We start from the raw sequence: 20,484 nt of genomic DNA, 5'->3' as shown, positions 1-20,484 counted from the left end.
GAGTCTCTGTTCATATTTTAGCTTACTTATTGCCTCTCTACCTACGAATGACGTTCATCCCATGTCCCCCTGCACTCCCTCATTAGGGGTGTTCCCGTGCGCTCCTAAGGCCAACCTGCCTACACTTCTCTGTCTTGTTTCAATGCATGCCTGAACTTCCGATTTCATGCACAGTACTGAATTTCCGAATGCGAGGCCAGGTACCATAACCCCTGTCCATACCCCACTAACCACCTCGTACCTATTATAGTTCCACAGTGCCTTGCGTTTCATTACAGCCGAGTTACTTTTCACTTTTTCAATCATAATTTTTTCGTGTTCTTCCAAGTACTTTTTGCCCTCGTTTAGCAATATGCCCAAATACTTGTATTTTTCAACATGATCAATCTTAGTGCCTTGTATTTCCAATGGTTCCCCCCTTTCTTCATTGTATACTATTATCCCAGACTTCTCTCTACTGAATCGCAGTCCCAATTTTCTCCCTCCTCTCCACATATCCTTAGTTCCTGTAGCCTACTCGGGTGTCAGCAAGCAGTACAATATCATCTGCATACATCAGTCCGGCTAGTACTTGAGCTACCTTCTGCCCTTCCAGTTGTGCTCTGTTCTAGCTTCTTCTCCATTTGGCTCGTGTAAATCGTAAAAAGCAACGGCGACAATGGACAGCCCTGCCTGAGACCACTTCTTATTTTAGCCGGCTTTGTAGTTTCCCTCTCCCAATTATTATCTCTACCTCATTATCTGTGTAAACTTGTTGTAGGAATCCTACAAACTTCCTATCTAGAGCATATTCCTTCAACTGGCTCCATAACTTTTCTCAGTTTACATTATCATAGGATCCTCTAATGTCTAAAAAAGCTATCCATAGTGGTTTCTGCCTGGCTGCCGCCATCTCTATGCACTGTGTTATAACAAATAACTTATCTAGCCTTCTGTTCTTTCGAAATCCATTCTTCAGCTCTGCCAAGATCTCTTCACATTCTGCCCATTCCTCCATTCTCATTTTCACCATCTGCATTGCTGCTCTGTATATGACTGATGTGACAGTTTGTCCTTGCTTCCCTTACCTTTGTAAACTAATATCATTCTGCTTGATTTCCAGTCCTATGGAACTCCTCCCCCTACAACTATTTGTTCAATAAGTTGTCTTAATTTTAATTTACTTTTCTGGCCTAATATGCTTATCAATTTCATAGGTATGTCATCAGGCCCTGTACTCGCTGTTCCTACGGGGACCTTGTGTTCAATTCTGTCCCATATTCCTTACCTTTGTCATCCCTCTGTTCTCCTCCTCTAATTATGTCCTGCTTTTGTCATTGTTCTCCATTTCACTGCCCTCTGGCTCTGCAAATGCTGCCTCTATTGTTAACCTAATATATTCCTGAGCTTCCTCTCCCTCTACCTTTGTTCCTTCTGGTGTGGTCAGTGAGTGCTGAACCACCTCTGTCTTCTTACTCTGTTGCCTTATGTGTTCCCAAAACTTCTTAGAGGCATTTCGGTCTTTCTTTCGTATCTCTAACAACCACTGTACCCTAACTTTTGCTATCTTCTCTTGAATAAATGCCGATGCTTCTCTTCTCGTTCCAAGGTAATTCTCCCATTTTGTCTCCACCTCTTCTGGTGGGGCTCCCCTTTTCTTTGCTGCTCTGTGTTTTCTGCAGGAATCTTTGCGTTGCTCTATGACCTCCTTAACTTCTCGGTCCCACCAGCTTTTCGGTTTGTTTTTCCTGTTTACTTCCTAGTTTCCTAATCTGTCCCTTCTCTAGCTCTCGTTTAAAAATACCTATTAACTCGTCGTATGTCCATGCCCTTCGCGGTTGCTTGGATACTATGTTTTCAATGTTTTTCGCCACTTCTTGTCGCTGCCTGTCATTCAGTTTGCTCATACCTTTCCTTTCTTTAGTTTCTATCAGTGGTACTGTCTTTACAAAACTGATTTTGATTCGTTTGTGATCACTCCCCAGGCTTTTTGTACCTTCCTCATAAATTTCCATACCTCCCAACCGTTCGTACAGTTTGTGGGACATTAGGCAGTAGTCGATTGTTGAGTGGGAGTTATTCCTTTCCCATGTTATCTTCCCGTCACATTTAATTTTAGTATTAACTATTGCAAAATCATGGGCGTTCACAAAAATCTACTAACATCTGCCCTGTTGCATCTGTCGCCCCATCAAAGTATTCCAAATGTGCATTCATGTCCCCTAGGATGATTATCTCCCGTTTCATAGCTAACTCCCTGATGTCCTTGGCCATACATTTGAAATGTTTTGCATTCTCCTCTTTCGACTCATTCCCCGTTTTCAGATACACAACTCCCAGGATTGTCTCTACATTCCCTACGGTGCCCTTGAGCCACATGTGCTCACTGCAGCTCTCCCTTACCCATTCCCAGTCCTGTCCCTTCACTAGTGCCCCAAGGCCTTCTCTTCTGCGGTCTTTCCCTTTTCTGTTGCACCCTACCCAGGTGTATCCTGCAATGAATGGTGGTTCTTCCTCATCTCTTAAATGGGTTTCGGTGACTCCATAAACCTGAAAATTTTCCATTTGTAATTGTTCTTCTATTTCGTCAGCTTTGCGGGTCAATGTTGCTAGACTGCCTTCCAAATTTGACGGGGAAAAACAGTCAAATGTAGAGAATGCAACGACGCCGTTTTTGAAGCGCACAGAGCAGATTACACGGGCGCAGGCTCCAAACAGTACCAGAAAGTTGCTGCATAACCCGCATGCTTTTGAATCGCTTGCTTGTTGTGGGCCCTACTCTCCGACGGTACGAAGCGCTTTATTTCGCTGCACACGCTGTGGCTGGTCCGCGTGGGACGAGGCTTTCGCTGGATCTGAAACTGAGATGCATCGCATAACACTTGGGGTGCGATATATCGCTGCACGCTCTCGCTACAACGGTAGAAAAGGGTTGCATCGCCTGGCTTTGCACAGGCACTCTCCTGGGGCTTACGCTGCTCGCAATACACTTTTCGGAAACTGAGACGCGTCGCATAACACTCGGGGCGCGATATATCGCTGCGCGCTTTCGCTACAACGATAGAAAGGGTTGCGTCACCTTGCTTTGCACAGGCACTCTCCTGGGGCTTACGCTGCTCGCAATACACTTTTCGGAAACAGACGCGTCGCATAACACTCGGGGTGCTATATATCGCTGCGTGCTCTCGCTACAATGGTAGAAACAGGTTGCATCGCTTTGCTTTGCACAGGCACTCTCCTGGGGCTTACGCTGCTCGCAATACACTTTTCGGAAACTGAGACACGTCGCATAACACTTAGGGCGCGATATATCGCTGCGCGCTCTTGCTACAACGGTAGAAAAGGGTTGCATCGCCTTGCTTTGCACAGGCACTCTCCTGGGCCTTACACTGCTCGCAATACACTTTTCGGAAACTTAGACGCGTCGTATAACACGCGGGGCGCGATATATCGCTGTGCGCTCTCGCTACAACAGTAGAAAAGGGTTGCATCGCCTTGCTTTGCACAGGCACTCTCCTGGGGCTTACGCTGCTCGCAATACACTTTTCGGAAACTGAGACGCGTCGCATAACACTCGGGGCGCGATATATCACTGCGCGCTTTCACTACAACAATAGAAAGGGTTCCGTCACCTTGCTTTGCACAGGCACTCTCCTGGGGCTTACGCTGCTCGCAATACACTTTTCGGAAACAGACGTGTCGCATAACACTCGGGGTGCTATATATCGCTGCGTGCTCTCGCTACAATGGTAGAAACAGGTTGCATCGCTTTGCTTTGCACAGGCACTCTCCTGGGGCTTACGCTGCTCGCAATACACTTTTTGGAAACTGAGACGCGTCGCATAACACTCGGGGTGCTATATATCGCTGCGTGCTCTCGCTACAATGGTAGAAACAGGTTGCATCGCTTTGCTTTGCACAGGCACTCTCCTGGGGCTTACGCTGCTCGCAATACACTTTTCGGAAACTGAGACACGTCGCATAACACTCGGGGCGCGATATATCGCTGCGCGCTCTTGCTACAACGGTAGAAAAGGGTTGCATCGCCTTGCTTTGCACAGGCACTCTCCTCGGCCTTACACTGCTCGCAATACACTTTTCGGAAACTGAGACGCGTCGTATAACACGCGGGGCGCGATATATCGCTGCGCGCTCTCACTACGATAGAAAGGGTTGCGTCGCCTTGCTTTGCACAGGCACTCTCCTGGGGCTTACGCTGCTCGCAATACGCTTTTCAGAAACTGAGACGCGCCGCATAACACTCGGGGCGCCATAAATCGCTGCGCGCTCTCGCTACAACGGTAGAAAAGAGTTGCATCGCCTTGCTTTGCACAGGCACTCTCCTGGGGCTTATGCTGCTCGCAATAGTTTTCAGAAACTGAGACGCGTCGCATAAGACTCGGGGCGCGATATATCGCTGTGCGCTCTCGCTACAACGGTAGAAAAGGGTTGCACCGCCTGGCTTTGCACAGGCACTCTCCTGGGGCTTACGCTGCTCGCAATACACTTTTCGGAAACTGAGACGCGTCGCATAACACTCGGGGCGCGATATATCGCTGCGCGCTCTCGCTGCAGCGGTAGAAGTGTTTGCTGTGCCTTTATCTGCGTAAAGAATTTTTCTGAAACGCGACGCAAAACCCCCGGGGCGTTCTTTCTGGCTACGCGTGCGGTTTCCGCCGCAAGTGCGTCGCGCGCCGGCGCGGATCTATCGCTACGTACCTGCAAGTTATTTTTACCTGCATGCTTCTTGTCTGTCACCACGCAAGGGCTGCAGCCTAAGCGCTTTCAGAACTTTCAGTCGTCACAGCTGCGTAATGTTTTTAAATATTCTGTGAATCCGGTTGAATGCTGCAGTGAATGCAAGTATTGCAGCTCGAGGTGTTTCTCGGTTTGAGAGGGTCACGGCCGGAGCAGCGTGAGGTTTCCGAGCCCTGCCGATGCTCCATTGGAGTGGCTCTGAAAAGAGCCGTTTGTAAAAAGAAAAATTCAGGCAAAGGAGGATTTGCGACAGCAAGGACATCCAAGCAGCTGCGCACGAGGTTGTCTTAGAAGGGGTAGCGCCGGGCGATTGCCTCCATCAGCCGGAGGAAGCAGTCTGTGATCCCTGATCGCCCGTTCACCGACAACCACCAGGCCCAGGCAAGGTGCGAGCGCAGCAGAGCCGGCGAGGTTTTGTTACCGTTTCGAACGAGTCGGCGCTTCGCCTTCTGCCACTCGTTCTCTATGCGTTGCGTGTTTGCCCCTGTTACAGGGCCCACAAAATTGACGCTGTGGTTTACGGTGAGCTAGTCCAGGTTCAATGGCGCTCCATTGGCGTCCGCAAGAGTGGGTACACATTGATACGCAGCCCATTCGTCGCTGTGAACTGTGGTGCCTGGGAGGACATTTTTGGCGATTAGGGGGTCGAGCGTAGCGGCGTCCCTCTTGTCAACTTCGAAGAGCCTCAGCTCTTTTATCTGAACGCAGAGCACTCCAAAAATCCATGGACCCCGGTCCGCTACACCGCCGTAGTTGTTACGGCGCCTGGGAGGAACGCTGTCTCCAGCGAGGAGGCGACCTCGGTTCGATTTTCGTTTGCCTCTCATTAGGCACTCGTCGATCTGAACAACCTGGCCTACACGTCCCATCGGCGGCTGTTATGTGCCGATGGTGTCATACACGGAGGAAGGAAACTCTATGTGTCATAGCATAGAATAAAGAACGTGTCATATGGCGTCATCATAGAAACTCTATGCGTCACGGTGTCTCGCACGCTGGGGTTAACGCCATGGGACCGAGCAAGCACTTTGGTGACTGTGACGACGTTAAAGATATGTAAAAATACTTATATATTTCAGCTAAATTTTTGAGGTTATAATAATTATTACGGCACTTATGAACAATCAACCTAAAGAGCAGCAGATTTGTCCATTTGTTACAGTGCTGAAAATATTTCAGCCATCGGACTGACATCGACATGGCGTTTTTGTTTATCGCCATCTGGCGTCATTTTTGAGCAGCGTCTCGTTTTCGTCTGTTTCTGCTCCCAGCTCAACAACACGAAACCTCTCGTATTTGTGCCCATCTCGGTCCGTTCGTGGGTGAGTTGGTCTTGGCTGCGCGACGGCACCCCTCTCGCGTCGTCGCCGTGTTTCGGCCCGAGCCCGTCGCCTCGTCCTCGGCGCTCCGCGATTCAGTGCGAAATCTGACGTCGCGTCCCGCAGCCCGAGCCATTAGGCCTAATCTGCCAGCTATTTTCAGTGTCTTCCCTCAAACTGTTGGTTTCTTTTTGGAAGACCCGAGCAGACGCGATGCGCTGGTTTGCCTATCGCGACTGGACAGCTGCCGCTTCTGCGGCGTGCCGTACGCAGCGAGCGTCGTCTGGAACGGTGGGCGCTGTTGCCACTGTCCAGCGGACGTGGCCAGCTTGGTTGTCACCACCGTCTTGCGTGCGACGCTCGCACCCCTTGTTTCCGTCGTAGCGATCAGCTGTTCCTGCGGCGTTTGTGTTGCCGGAGCTCGTTCCCGTCTCGCCTGAGGAATGGCAGCGGTGTCTCAAGCTTGGGCGACGCCGGGCTCTTACCGCGCGTCGCGGTTCGCGCGGTGTTTGCTGGTAGCCCGAGCATACGCTTCATTGAATGGGCAGCGTCTCGATTCGGCCGAGGTAGCACGTCATGGGGATGCTCGTTCCCGGCCGTGCACCGTCGGTGCTGAGAGCGCCGAATCACGCTCCCTTGCGCAATTGCCTCGGGGGTTTTTGAGGGGACGTTCTAAAAATACGGCGCTTTTGTGGAAGCTCTCTCGCGCGCGCGCCCGCACGGCGGCTGGCCCGAGGTCTTCGTCGCACTCGAATCGGGGATCCGAGCGGACTTGATTTTTCCTGGCCGTAATTTCCGGTACGCGGCGGCAGAGAGTTTCCGAAATGTATACCCTTGACCTTCCTGCCAGCTTGCTCCAGTCGCGGCTGGAGAGGTTGTTACCCTTTGTTTACAGGCTCGCCGGCCGCGCGACGCCGCTTGTTTCGCGTGGAATCGCGCGGCGTTGCTCGTTTCAGACGCGCACACGCAGCGCTTTGTGAATTAGTGGAGCTGCCTCTGCCTCGATTGGTTTCTTTCTCTACCATAGCGTCGCTGTTCTGTGCGGTGAAAGACTTCAAAAGAAAAAAAAAGTGGATACGTAAGTTGAGGGTCGGTCAGCCCAACCAGAAATGTTTTGTTGGGTAGAAGTATTCTTTATGAACGCGAAAGCTAAATAAAGCGCCGTATTTATCAGTGTAAACAAGCCACTTCAAGTGGAGCGGGGTTCACTGTGCTGCTCGGTGGTTTGTTTTGTGCAAGGAGGCATGAGCCCAGTACGACTCGTCTCCACTGACACAGCATGTAAGGTCATAAAGCGCCATAGCACCAGGAGATTGCATAACCTTGCGAGCTGTTCAAGATCGAGGGTGAGAATGAATTAACGCAGTTGCACGAAGCAGTTTGTGAAAAGGTCGTTTGCCATCCATTTTTGCATTTATTTGATGTTCATCCAATGTTAACTACCCCCCCCCCCCCCTCTCTGCCTCCTCCAACATCACAGTTATAGTGTACAATTATTATAATGAAGGAATTAACGTCCCCTTTCAGCTTCATTATAATGAGGTTCTATTGTAATGTGTTGGGGGGTGGTGATTGCAATCGTAGTTGGTGATTACCGTTAAAGTAGCTTTTGCATTACTCTTTCAATGAAAGGGATAGGGTTAACAAACATAGAATCTTTGTGATGTTAGGTGCCACTTCCGTGTGGCGAGTCATCGATGTGGCTTTCTGGGCGGAAGTGCTGGTCAACTTAGGCGGGACGCTACGAAGTAAGGTTCAATCAGTTGAGTCTCACAGAATGCTGTCTCAAAACTCCATCCGGCCACTTCTTCAGTGCAAAATTGTTGATTGTTAGCGTTGAAAATAGTTTCAGCAGAGCATTAGTTATGGTCTGCTCTGCTCAAGTGTCACGTGTTCAGGCACTGGAGAGAACAGCATTGATTTTGCATACTGGATAGGCATGTTTTCCATAGACTCAAACAGCACGCAGTAAACTTGGCTGCAAAACGACAAAGGAGCCAGGTGGACACACAGTTGCAATCGCCTCAATCAGCAGTGTTGCACCTACCACTGTTGGCGTAACTGTCGGGCACTAGTCTTACTGCTGAGTGGCTCTGAGCGCAAATTGTAAGGTCAAATCTGTCCGAGTAGAGCTCTCAGTTCTGGGTAATCTGTAAAATGAATGACTGAATAATTTCTGCACAAATTAAGTTATATAACTGACGTAACATTTCTTTGCCTTTTAGAGCACAGCTCTTAGGCGGCCATTTCTGCGGCGAGCGTTGGCGTAACCGAGCAAAGGGGCACAGCGAATGATGAAAGAGTGAACGGGGAGCACAGTGAAGGATGAAAGACGTAAGGAGGATGGTGCCGGAGCTGTGAGGTGGAAAGCGGAGGAGCACAGTGGTGGCGAAAGCGTGAGAAAAGCGTGGTGCGGCAACGATGGCTGCAAGATGGTGCCAGAGCAGTGTGCGTCGGCTGGGAGGCCTGTCTGCGGCGGCTGCTCCTAATTGCGCCCACGCGTCGCCCACTTGCTGCCTCACGCGATCTCTAGATTAGCAAGGCAGTCGTGCCACACAATTCGATCCCTTTACAACGGATCACACGAGACTCATTGTGCACGTCAGCCAATATATTGCGAAATGAAAACGTAGATGCACTCAAATTTCACATTAGGGCATATCATAATCGTAGGTGAATTTTTTTAGAAGGGCACTTTCTGTGGTGAGAAATAAATTTGAAGCTCTAATTTTTCTGGAAGAGACTCCAGTTGTGCCTCAGTCAAAGCTAGTATTCTTTTGCTAGCCGTAGAAGAAGATTAAGCATGCAGCCTCTGATCCAGTTCCTCCCTATTGTAACGAACAGCATTTCTGTGGCTGTTTGCCCAATTCTGACGTGACAGCTGTGTCGTACATTGTACTGGTAGGTGCATTGACAGGTGTGATGAAGTTTGATTTTGATGACACTTCTGTACAGCAGCAATAATGAAGATTTACATTAAAAAATATAGTAAAAGCCAAGTTTTGCGACAGTTAACAGTAGTAGTGAGGTTCTTTACGTGGCCTTTATGTATTTCTGTACATTTGTTGGCGCTTTCAGTGGCTTCTATGTATATTTAAATTTTCTTCTCAATCAGATTTCGGGATTTATTGATTATTAAAGGGAACACTTTGTCTTTTTGTCTTGTTTTCACCCATTTTTTACATGAATAGTCACTGTTAACAAAATCTGCACTGAACCTGTTGCAACGTTTCCATGGCTTATCTGTAAAGGGTCGTATAAGGGCCGTGCAAGACCCTTCAGCCGCTTTCCTAAAGCAGGGTTGCCCTTTTTTTGCGCTATCAGTGAGCATGGGTTGCAGTGGCCAGCTGTGTGTTTTTACGACTCGATAAATAACCCCCTTGTGTCGCTTCGTGTCGGAAGCAGCTGTTGGTATTACTGGCCATCTTTCATCTTTGGTCTGTTTCTTTCTCGCTTTATCTTTAACTCTTGTAGAGACAGGTTCTGCCTTTATTTGTTTGGAGATGATAATTTAATGCAAGATGATAATCTGATCCATGGTAACTGCTGATGTGTCTGCTCTTCCTTTTCGGTTCTTGTGGCAACATGAAAGCATGGGATTATTGCATGTATCAATAATTGGCATGAGTTACATCTTTGTAGGTGATACATTTACTTGCGTGTTGGCCTGAGTTGCAAATTTTTCTATAGTTTATATTCCCACTAAATGCCTATTTGTAATGAATTTTCCTTTCAACTTGTGACTGCTGTCAGTTATCACACTAACATTGCCTCATGCTAACAATGTCGCATCTTTGTACGAATGAATGAACAAATAAACATTTATTGAAATGAACTATGGCTCTTGGCCTGCCGTAAAAAATGTTTTTGGAACCTGTTGCAGCATCTGTACCGATGTGTGAGGCCACCTGACCAACAGATCTGTCATACTCAAATAGGACAGGAAACAGGTCACATATGCTGTGCGTTTGTAAAGGCCTGTTGCTATGCTGGATGAACAGTCAACACGTCGAACTGTGCAGATAGACAGTGTTCTGCTTTATAATAACAAAACAAGCAACACAAGTGTCCATCCAATTTCCTTTCTTATCGATGTTCGTGTCGTGCTACTGTGAATATACTGAGTCACTGCCAAGCAGCCTCCAGTAATCAGTTCTGTTGCAAGTTGAGTTTGCATGCAAAAGCAATTCAGGAGAATGACGGTCGGCGACTTGGGCGCATAGGCAGGGCCAAGCCATTGAGGCGAGGGACCGGTTCTGCCAACACAGGTGTGGCCAGGTTAGCTCAACTGACGGACTGGAGAGACCCGCTAGTCAGTAGACCAGCATGTACGTGGGCCAACAGGTCCTGTAGTGTGGTGCCACCAGCACTCTTGTGAATGCTCGAGCCAAAGATTATTCCAGTACAGGAAGTAAGGAGCCTACAGTATTGCCTTAATGACTAGCCGTCCTTTTTAAAACAACGCTCTCTTTGCCAACCCTCTCAGACTTTCCTGACCGTGCCTGAGTTCTGCGGTCTTGCTAAACAGATCGCGGGCAAGGCAGCACTTCCATTTTTCACTACCCTTACAGGTGTCCTCGCTGCTGGCCTTGTTTTCTACAGAATTACTCAGTAATGAATCAATGATACCTAAATATCGTCATTGCAACAGATATACATTAAGATCACAATTACTTCAATAAAGGAAATTTTCTATGCTTACTTTCATAGGGTCTGGGGTTTGGCGCACATGCTTTCGTTGGTCTTTTGCCAAGTAAGGTGTAAAAACTGCTGCACTATCTCCAGAACTGGCCTGCTAGAGCCAGGCCAATCCAGGAGACCGTATAATGCGTGGTTACGTGGTGCCGGTCTCTGCATCTTGCCAAGACTGCAAGACGCGGAGACCACCAACATGCATTGTGGCAGTTGCTCCGCCTGCTGTTGGAAATTAAACTAACATTTTTTTTTGTATTTAGATGACCTGTTCATAGATGGCACAATAGGTATGCAGTGTTATTTTCTGCACAAGTTACGTCCGGAGAGGTGGGAAGTGTGCTGAAAACACAACATGAGTATGCCTTGGTAGTGGAAGGTTGTGCGCGAGTGTGTGCTGGAGTTGTCTAGGGAGTGGCAATGCAGGAGTTAATCTTTCTTTTCTTCTTATATCATTTGCTAATGCAGGGCTGTGGCGGGGGACGGGTGTGGCACCCCATGAGCTTAAAGCCCTGGGACCTCCTTCAGGTCAGCTGAGAGATAAACGGGAGAGGATCTCAGACATGACCTTCCAGCTTTCCGCGGTCTAGTCCCGTAGACGCAGCCTGCTGCCCTTCACCACTGCCTCGAGATGGAAGGCGAGGACGCGGGCCTTGCGCAGGCCTCGCTGCGTGCGGGCGAAGAGGCCGATGTGCGCAGCCCCTACATGTCTGAGGTGGACGCCGCGGTGGCTGGCTGGCTGAAGGCCCACGAGTGCGGTGCCCTGACACCTGAGGTGTTGCGTGCGTTCTGGGCAACGCATGTGCCTCCGCTGTTGAGCCCGCCCCTCAACTGTCGCCCTCTGCAGCTGGCCTACGACGAGGCAACACTGCGCAAGACGCTGCTCGACTCACTCGAGAGGTGAGCTTGACAATGATGGTCCTCTGAATGGAAAATGCGGAGTGTCACATAAACAGAAGTGCCATGTACACACATCTCTTCCAACCAAGCTGGTGCACAGTTTATTTTCAGATATTGCGTAGAAATAGCATTTTATAGTGGGTCCAGATTAACGTTCCGTTTGAGAGCATAACTTGCCTGTTTCTCCCTTAAACGAGAAGACACGTCATCTGTGGCTACGTCACAAAAAAAAATTTCGTTCTTGCTGTATTGAAATGGTGGTGCCGTCTGTCGATGCTATGGTCAAACATGCCTTTAATTGTAATGGTGCAGCAAAAGAAAACTTGCACAAAACGTTCGCAGTTGTTGTCGAAAAAGAATGTACATGATTTGTGTGCTGTTACTGAAAGCATGCACCTGTGCGCACCCTTTGTGCAGGTTTGTCTGCGGGACCTCAGATCCGGGGGGCTACTTTGAGGAGCTGCGTCGGATGGAGTCGCCCCCGACATTGTGCGGCCGAGTGTTCAAGTCCGGCGAGCCCACGTACTCCTGCCGAGACTGCGGTCTTGACCCTACCTGTGTCCTGTGTGTCGACTGCTTCAAAAGCAGGTGACCCGTCAGGAAGGCAGTGTTTATTTAGTCTATGTACAGCAGCCTGTACAGGGCTCTTGCAGGGCTGAAGGCGGTGTGTCAAGAAACAAATTGAGTAAAAGTGAACCAATTAATGATATTTAGCATCAAGAAAGAAAGCACTATAAAAACGTGTAAACCTACATGCTGCAAAGTGAGAAAACAAAATTTATCAAGCGTTTAAAAGTGAGTATTGGTGCCCGAAAAGAATTGCATGACTCGGTCTGGAAAAAAAGCTGAATTAGAAGATATTGGTCCGTGCAAATGTAGGTCTCCGCAAAAAGGCTATTCGACAGGCATAGGGGAATAATTGGCCAAGCAGTGGAATGTTCTGTGAAGCTCTGCAAGACTGATTTATGTTTTTTTTAAGGCATTGACATTGTATGGCAGTTTGTGTAGTTGATTAGCTTTCATGCTGTGTAGAACACTTAACACATGGACGAACTAGTAATGCGGCCTCACAAATGCTGACTGCTGTTAATGTTTGATGCCCGAGCTGCGTTGACACGCCTGGAATGCGGTCGTAAGTTTGCTTCCCAGCGCCCGGCTGTAGTCCATACAGAGCCTCACCATAGCACTACTCATCTGCCTGCACCGGTGTAAGCTTCGAGGCTCTCTTATTGAAACTTTTTTTTTTCTGCCTACGTCGAGTTTGTGATGGGACTGCCTAGCAGACTGTGGGACTGCATGCACTGTACCAGGACGTGAACTTTATGGAGACTGTCAGGTGAACGACAGCAAAGCTGTCTGTACCAAGAATGGTAGCCTGCTTGTTGTGGCAAATGCATGGTTCTTTGTCTTTGGTAGTTGAAAGTGAAATAACCTTGACTTGGGTTTTCCTGCTGATGCAGCGAACACAAGAACCACAAGTACAAGATGAGCATGAGCTGCGGTGGCGGCTACTGCGACTGCGGTGACCTCGAGGCCTGGCGGTCGTCCCCGTTCTGCGAGACCCATGGGCGTGCTGTCAAGCAGGTGAGAGAACTGCACTGACTCGGTGGAAAAATGAACCATTTAACTATTTGTGGTTATGTGGTGCCTACAGGCAAGACACCAGACTGGTATTAGACAGTTTTAGTTTAGTGTACGGAACTATAGTGTATGCTGTACGCTATAGTATTGCATACGCTAAGCAGCTCGTATTTTTTATTTAGTTGGCCTGCAAAATCTTGGGATCTCAGAGACCATATGCTGTCGTTGTGGCTATCTCCCGACTGTAGTGATAGGTGGCGCTGACATCTTGAATGTTTCTTTCATTAGGCTTCGACTCATTCAAAATGAGAAGCGATCTCGAAAACACCGCAAAGCTATCCACAATACTCTGTTGTCGAAGCGGCCTGAGACTAAGCGAAAGCCGTTAACACAGTCATTTGCTACAAACAAAGGGCATTTTACAAAAGCAGTGCCAAATTTTATTCGAAGCTGGCAGCCGGCACTGCCGCCATGTTTCGCGCACAAACCACACAAAGACGCTAACGCTAAATCTGAGAAATAGCGTGCGTACGCTATACGCTATGGGTCATTTAGCTTACTCCGCAGACGCAGTGATGACCCATTTTATAGTGTTCGTAATGGCATACCGTACGCTAAACTAAAACTGTCTATTGAGCGCAAAGTTTCTGGCTAAATGTTGTTCGCCAACACTGAGTGACAGGCAGCAAGCGCCATTTGTTGCATTAAAGCAGGAGCACAGGACGAGGGAGGAAGAAGTGTGGTGGCATGCAATACGCTTTCTTTTGAAAGCACGGTCAGCGGGGATAGACCGATGCAAGATCTTCGACTGCAATGGTTTTATGTGGGTAATGTAAGGCAGATGCAAATTGCCGTAAAAGCCGGAATATATATCGGGCCGGAATATAGGTTGACGCCCCAAACATTAATTCCAAAATAATGATAGAAACCGGTATAAACCAGTAAAAAAAGACCGGTATATAAGATGGGGGTTGACCTCTTGCCACGGTGTTCTAAAAAAAAAAAATACGTTTCATCACCTATATTCCATGTTTTACCATACACCTCTGTTTTACATCCAACTAGAACTGCCTGTACAACTTCCACATGAAGCCATAGATGGCTTGGTGTGTAGCTCGTTTCCAGTGTTCTGCGTGGTGTTGCCGCATATTGCTGAAAAGTTTCCTCAAAGATCTATTTTTTATCTTTTAGTTGAATACGCCTATTCTTGGTGTATTTTGCACATTTACATGAGAAATAAACATTTCCTTCGGGTATTGCTATGTCTCGTCCTTAACGGGTCAATACCGAGCCTGAGCTGTACCCACCTGGGCCTCAGCATACTGCTTCGTTTGCCGACTCGGTTCGCGTCCTGAATTTGTGTTTTGGCACTTGAACATATTCTCCAGTACTTCCAGTTCCTTTCATTATCATTTGCCTAGATAATTATGATTCAACCTTATTTGTGTGCTGAGAGAAAGTCTCTTTCAAACCATGTCATTCATTAATACAGTAGAACCTCAATGATACTTTCCCGTTATGTATGTTTTCTTGGCGCCAACGTCCGTTTCATACGTTCCCGGAATACACTATTTTTCAGCACCAACGTTCCATACATTGCCAAATTGCAATAGTATGATACGTTTTCTGACCACTAGATCCCATGTAATCAAGAAAATGCACTAGGCACGTGCGATTGAGTAGTACAGTATAGAGGCCTGTCATGGCAGCTTCACCATAATACTCATCCACCCATCTCACGTGAAAGCGAGGGCGCCCAATCAGTTTCTCGTTTCGGTACCAGCAAATATCTCCGGGGTTGTCGTGTGTAGCATTCACAGCTGTCGCCACCTATCCTGTTGCTATATGCATCTTCGCCTTTCTGTTTCGCAGTGCGTGGTGCCGTCAGAAGCGTAGCGCACGCTTTTAATAGGCGATAACTGAAACACACCGCCGTTCCCTGGTGCAGACTGCGAGCACACGTTTTCCGGCCATGAGATCCTATGTGAAAAAGATATGGCGTGAGGCGCGCGTGTTTGACAACAGTATATAGCCGCCCGTGTCACATCAAAATGACTGCACACGCAGTTTCCTATTCCAGTGCCAGCAAATCTCCCTGGGTCGTCGCATGCTGCGTTCACAGCTAAATTCTCTTTTTGTATGTTACAATAAGCCTGCTTTTTCACCAATTGATCTCATTGGTCCGATTGTGGTGTGCAAATGTATTTGTGCATGCTGGCCCCTTCCCTGTAAAAGTGAATGCCTGCTAGGAATAAAAACTGAGTTGCGAGTGGTGCTGTCTTTCCTGTCCTTGTCTTCCGCCCTTTTGTTTCACATCCAATCGCTCTGCCATAAGTTCCGTAGCTCTGCTGATTCGTGCTGGTACATGTAGCTGTTGCACTCGCGGTTGCGCCGTTGTTGGACTGATCCCGTTCTTGCTTCCAAAAACAACAGCAGGAAGAGGGCCGGGACGGTGATGAGCCGAATCCGCTGGACCGGCTCCCTCCGGATCTGGTGAGCCGTGTGGAGCTTGTGCTGCGGGCGGTGCTGCTCTACTGCCACCAGATGCTCACGTGGGGCAAGTCCACCGAACTGCCCCCGGACCTCGCCCTGACGCCTCTGTCGGGACTGCCCGACACCTACGTCACCATGCTGTTCAACGACGAGACGCACACCTATGAACAGGTGCATGTCCAACAAAAGTCCTTGTCGCGATACTTTTTAAAGAGTAGGCTCTTATTGTCAAGTGGCCTTTTACAAATCTGAAAAATGGCTAGCTTGATCAGCGACATGCTCAAAGCATCACCTCCATGTATGTGGGCCAAGAATTTATTTCTTCAGTTCGTTTAGATAAAAACGTCATGTTTGTCGAGAGGCATAAATACAGTTTCAACATCACGTGACTCTTTGTTGCCTTCGCTTTTCATCCTGGATTACCGCATCACCTAGTGGCATCTCAGCTGTACTACAGATTCATTTTTCGTTGCCGGTGATTGTTGCAGTGGTACACAAGGTATTGATATTCTCAATAACTGATGGCAACGCAGTGATCGAACACGTGACATATAGTGTTGCCTGCATGTAGTTTTACGTTACACCAAGATATTTGAATGAATTTCTGAACTCGTGTTATGTTGCCCTGGCTTAGCTGTGGACTCACTGTTAAAGAAAAAGCGTTCCAGAAGAGGTGGAGAAATGATTTACATTTCTTTATGGGGTTAATGGCCGCAGGTGATCCAAACCCTGAACAGGGCCATCGAGTGCTCACACCGAGAGGCCATCGAGTACGCAACCATGGTGGACCGCGAGGGCCGCAGTGTGGTCCGAAGCTCGACGTTCAGTGATTGCCTGCAGGTAGGCCATTCACCCTTACCTACGTGGCGGTAATGTACTGCCGTGCTTTGGTGTGCTTTAGTTTGTGTGCTGCAGGATATGACTGTCAAGCTGTTAACGGAGTACTGACACAAAATTCTTTCGGTTCTGTTTACTGCACTTAATCAGTAGCCATTGACTCAGTAGTCATGGTAACAAAACTCGTTTGCTCCAGCGCACGACGGTTGTTTAGTCATCTCACAGCCAGTTGCAGTTTTGGTTTCGAAAAGCATTTTGTGCCCTGTGACACAGTAGGCATCTTCATAAACAGAGATGATCACACTAGCACGCAGACCTCTTGATATACACTAGCGATGCATCGTCTACCATGCCATCTGTGCTCATGTTTCGTCTGCTAGTTCGGTGGGAAACCTGTGCATTGCTTGCACCATCGTAATTCTTAGTTGGACAGAAGTCTCTTTCTTACTGTTTGTGGTTTGCTGGATAGCTGGAAAGGTGTACGTCAAGAACAACGCTGGTTGTGACATCTGGTGACAAAGTCTCTAACCAGAGAGCACGCAAAACCAATACAGCAACTTGCATATTCTGCCTAACTGTTGGCATAAAGCATTGGTAGCAACATAAACGATAACATACCATACATTTATATAATTCCGCTCGACAATAACACTTGATGCGGGCAAAAAAATGCTTCAGGTGCATTGTAGTTGCAGAAATCATCACAAGATGTCTCCGCACACTTTGCTACTGCAGGTCATAGCACCGGTAACTTTGTAATTCATAAAAAGTAAAAGAAGTTTGGACGTACACCGAGTGTATGCGTGTAGTACTGTACGTGTACGTGTATGCGTTGTACGTGTATGCGTTGTACGTGTACTGTCAGTGCAAGGCACTCAATGCAAACAATACTGAACAGTCTTCCAAATGGCAAGACAAGAAGACAACGATGTCACACATCATTGAAATAAATCGCTGAGGCTCTTGACACAACATTGTTTACAAATAGGAGCTGTGCTAATGACTACTGCAAGAAGTGCTGTACTTTCTGATTTGTCGCTCGCACAAACTTCAAAGTTAAATGAAAATGCGTTCTTTGCTGTACTTGTTATTGATGCTTTACAAATGATACCTATAAGCTCATAGCAGTGTAATCTACCGCTTATTTTGAGTTATAATTTTTGTGCATAGTTGGAACCACTTCAAGGGTAGGAATAACACGGTAAAGTGAAATGAAAGTGCACAAAGAGACAACTTGCCATCGGTGGGAGCTAAACTCATATCTTCTGCATTACGCGCAGGATGCTCTACCAATTGAGCTGTGACGGCTAGTACTGTGAAAAGCAGTAATCACATCGGCAACAGTACGATTTTCTCTTGTTCTCAGTAGGAAGCTCCGCAGTTATGTGCACAAGGATGCAGACGTGCGCACATTATCTTTTTCCAATGACCGTTTTTCACTGGCTAGCCACTTTTACAAAATTAATTGGTCTAGAACTTTCCTCAATGTTGCCATTTCTACAGCGAAAGTATTCTGTCTAATCAGGTTGCGTGTGCAGTCTGATTAATAGTGGTGTACATTGTGGAACGTACGTAAGCACGAGTGAATAGGCTGGAATGTATAATGGTCATGTATACGTAGCCTTCACCCGTTGATGAGTTTGATCACCAACAACTGCACTCGCCACTATAGTTTTGCTGTGAGTGTCACATGTTATTCGGGGCACAAGTTCTTCCATCAGAGAGTTAGATATGTGACCCACAGTTTTGTTCCTCACTGGTGCCACTCCGTGACAATATCTTGATGCGTGCAGGTGAAGCAGCATATTGAGCGGATCACGTCCCGGCATGGCAGTCGGCCCCTGCGGGTACTGGTGATGCATTCGTCGGTGGTGGCACACCAGACGTTCGCCATGCGCCTGCTTGGCTGGCTGCAGGGCTTCCTCGCGCAGTGCCAAGGTAAGGTGCCAGTAAGGTGCCAGTGCCTTTGCAGGTGCACGTCAGTGTTCTTCAAATTTAACAGCGGGATCCCGTTTGCTTCCACATACCTGCAAACTTTTATGATAAGTTACGTTGCTGGTGTGTGCAATCAACTGATGTTGAAGGCAGAGCCATCAGGTGCTTCTCTGTAGTCGCTGGCGGGACTTTTCTGAAAACACGATGCAGCTAAACAGCGTATGCAGTACAGCGATTACCATAGAAATGTACTGGATCTATGCTGCGTGATCCAGTGGGAGATAGTGAGAATGATGATGCCATCACCAGCTGGATAGTAACTAGTGCCGTCTGGTAGCAGCTTCCTAAATGAAGCTGCTGGTGGCTATGTGCATGACACTTCATGAAACTTTCTTTTACAAAATGCTTGCACTTCGAGTTGAGGTTCGGGCCTTAACTAACTATGGTAACTGGACTTGCAATAATGAAGGTCTACGGTACTACGTTTACTGTGGTAAAATCTGGGCCACAATTCAGTAGCGGTGCGTTTTCCCGATGCTAATGCCCTTCAGCGCTTTTCGCGTTCTTGAGTGGCCGTGTTCGATGCTCTGCCACTGCTACAATATCATGGCCCTGATGATGCATTTGTTCAGCCACTGTTGGAATTATGGGTCAAATGTGACTTTTTGTACAATTTAGCATGGATTTGTTCAGTTGAACTGTGCTGCATGCTTTCATTTAGAGCATCGCATTTGTATGGAGCATTCAAGTTGTATTCATGGATAATAAATATCATTGCATAATTTCTAGCCCTGGAGCACTTATTTCCTAGACTTTTGCGATTGTACGTCGTCGAATTTAGATGACTTTGGTAACACGTTAGCCGCAAGTCCTTCTTTATATTCGGAACTATTTCTTGTTGTCTTCTGAGAATCCTAATGTGGTCATGATCTCCGCAGAGTGCTTGTTATCGCCGAACGTAAAAAAATTGGTAGTGCAACGCGTACGTAACAGCAGTTTGAAAGGAGCCACCTTTTGTGCAAGTCGGTCTGTGCATTGCATCACGCCTCACTTGGCTTGCAGCGTTTCGTCTGATCCTGAGCGATGTGATGATGGCGCCGACGCCCGAGGAAGGCTTTGCACTGGTGCGGTGCATCATGCGCTCAGACGCGCACCTCTGGAAGACGGCGCGGGCCCAGTGGCACCAGATTCTCATTGGGGGCATGCTCATGGACGCCCGGTGCAAGCAGGACTTTGCCCGGGCCTTCACGCGCGACTACCCCGACCTGCTCAAGGAGTTCGTGGCCGACGACCACGAGCATCCGGTCTCCATCACCTCGCTGTCGGTGCAGATCTTCACCGTGCCCACGCTGGCGCACCTGCTCGTTGCCGAGGAGAATGCGATTGTGGTCCTGCTCAGGTGGGCGTGCCAGTCCTGGTTTTTTTTTTTTTCGTTTTCTTACGCCTGCATTTGCAGATTTGTCTCCACAGAGCTGCGTATGCAAGTTGTACGGTTTTGATGTCCAAGAGCAGCTTGGGGTCTATGAGGGACACCATTGTGGAGAGCAGTGTACAACCCTACCAAGCGTAAACAGCGTTCCACGCACAGAAGAATTGGAACAAGTTGATTGCATTCATGTCTGGCCACAGAGATAATACTTTTACCAGGAAAGAATTAAATGTTACTTGAGCTAGAAATTAATTACCATAGTATTTAAGAATTTAGTTTGCTGGGCTACCTACAACTGAAGCTTTGCTCCAGCTTTTTGGAAACGCTACTATGTGTCTTGCATTTAGTTTCCTGTGCTATAAGTGACATTATGAGGTGTCGTTATTGGGGTATGAATAATGACACATTTGACTTTGTGGAGTTAGCTGCTTTGACCAGATAACTGCATCCATTTGTGCTAGACACAAAGCTCTGTCTGAAAAGGATGGAAGTTCAGCATTCAGAAGTTCAGAAGTAACTGTCTCTCAGTAAGACTCCTTGAGGACTGTAGACGTGAAATTT

The 20,484-nt window shown here is 47.8% G+C and overlaps 1 protein-coding gene across 1 annotated transcript in view; it reads left to right on the top strand.

Annotated features, from left to right (window-relative positions):
* Positions 1 to 5,974: 5,974 nt before the first annotated feature.
* The window catches only part of Ubr1 (Ubr1 ubiquitin ligase), a 69,696-nt gene continuing 55,186 nt past the window's right edge, over positions 5,975 to 20,484 (top strand). Inside the window, exons 1-8 of the mRNA XM_072284817.1 lie at positions 5,975 to 6,059; positions 11,217 to 11,648; positions 12,066 to 12,236; positions 13,109 to 13,232; positions 15,663 to 15,893; positions 16,440 to 16,562; positions 18,353 to 18,497; positions 19,557 to 19,893. Coding sequence (XP_072140918.1) covers positions 11,380 to 11,648; positions 12,066 to 12,236; positions 13,109 to 13,232; positions 15,663 to 15,893; positions 16,440 to 16,562; positions 18,353 to 18,497; positions 19,557 to 19,893 — 1,400 coding nt within the window. The 5' untranslated portion in view covers positions 5,975 to 6,059; positions 11,217 to 11,379. The remainder of the gene's footprint in view (positions 6,060 to 11,216; positions 11,649 to 12,065; positions 12,237 to 13,108; positions 13,233 to 15,662; positions 15,894 to 16,439; positions 16,563 to 18,352; positions 18,498 to 19,556; positions 19,894 to 20,484) is intronic.

This window comes from Dermacentor andersoni, chromosome 10, assembly GCF_023375885.2.
Source record: "Dermacentor andersoni chromosome 10, qqDerAnde1_hic_scaffold, whole genome shotgun sequence".
NCBI lineage: Eukaryota > Metazoa > Arthropoda > Arachnida > Ixodida > Ixodidae > Dermacentor > Dermacentor andersoni.
The sequence above is the reverse complement of the archived record's forward strand: the minus strand, read 5'-3'. Positions and strand labels throughout refer to the sequence as shown.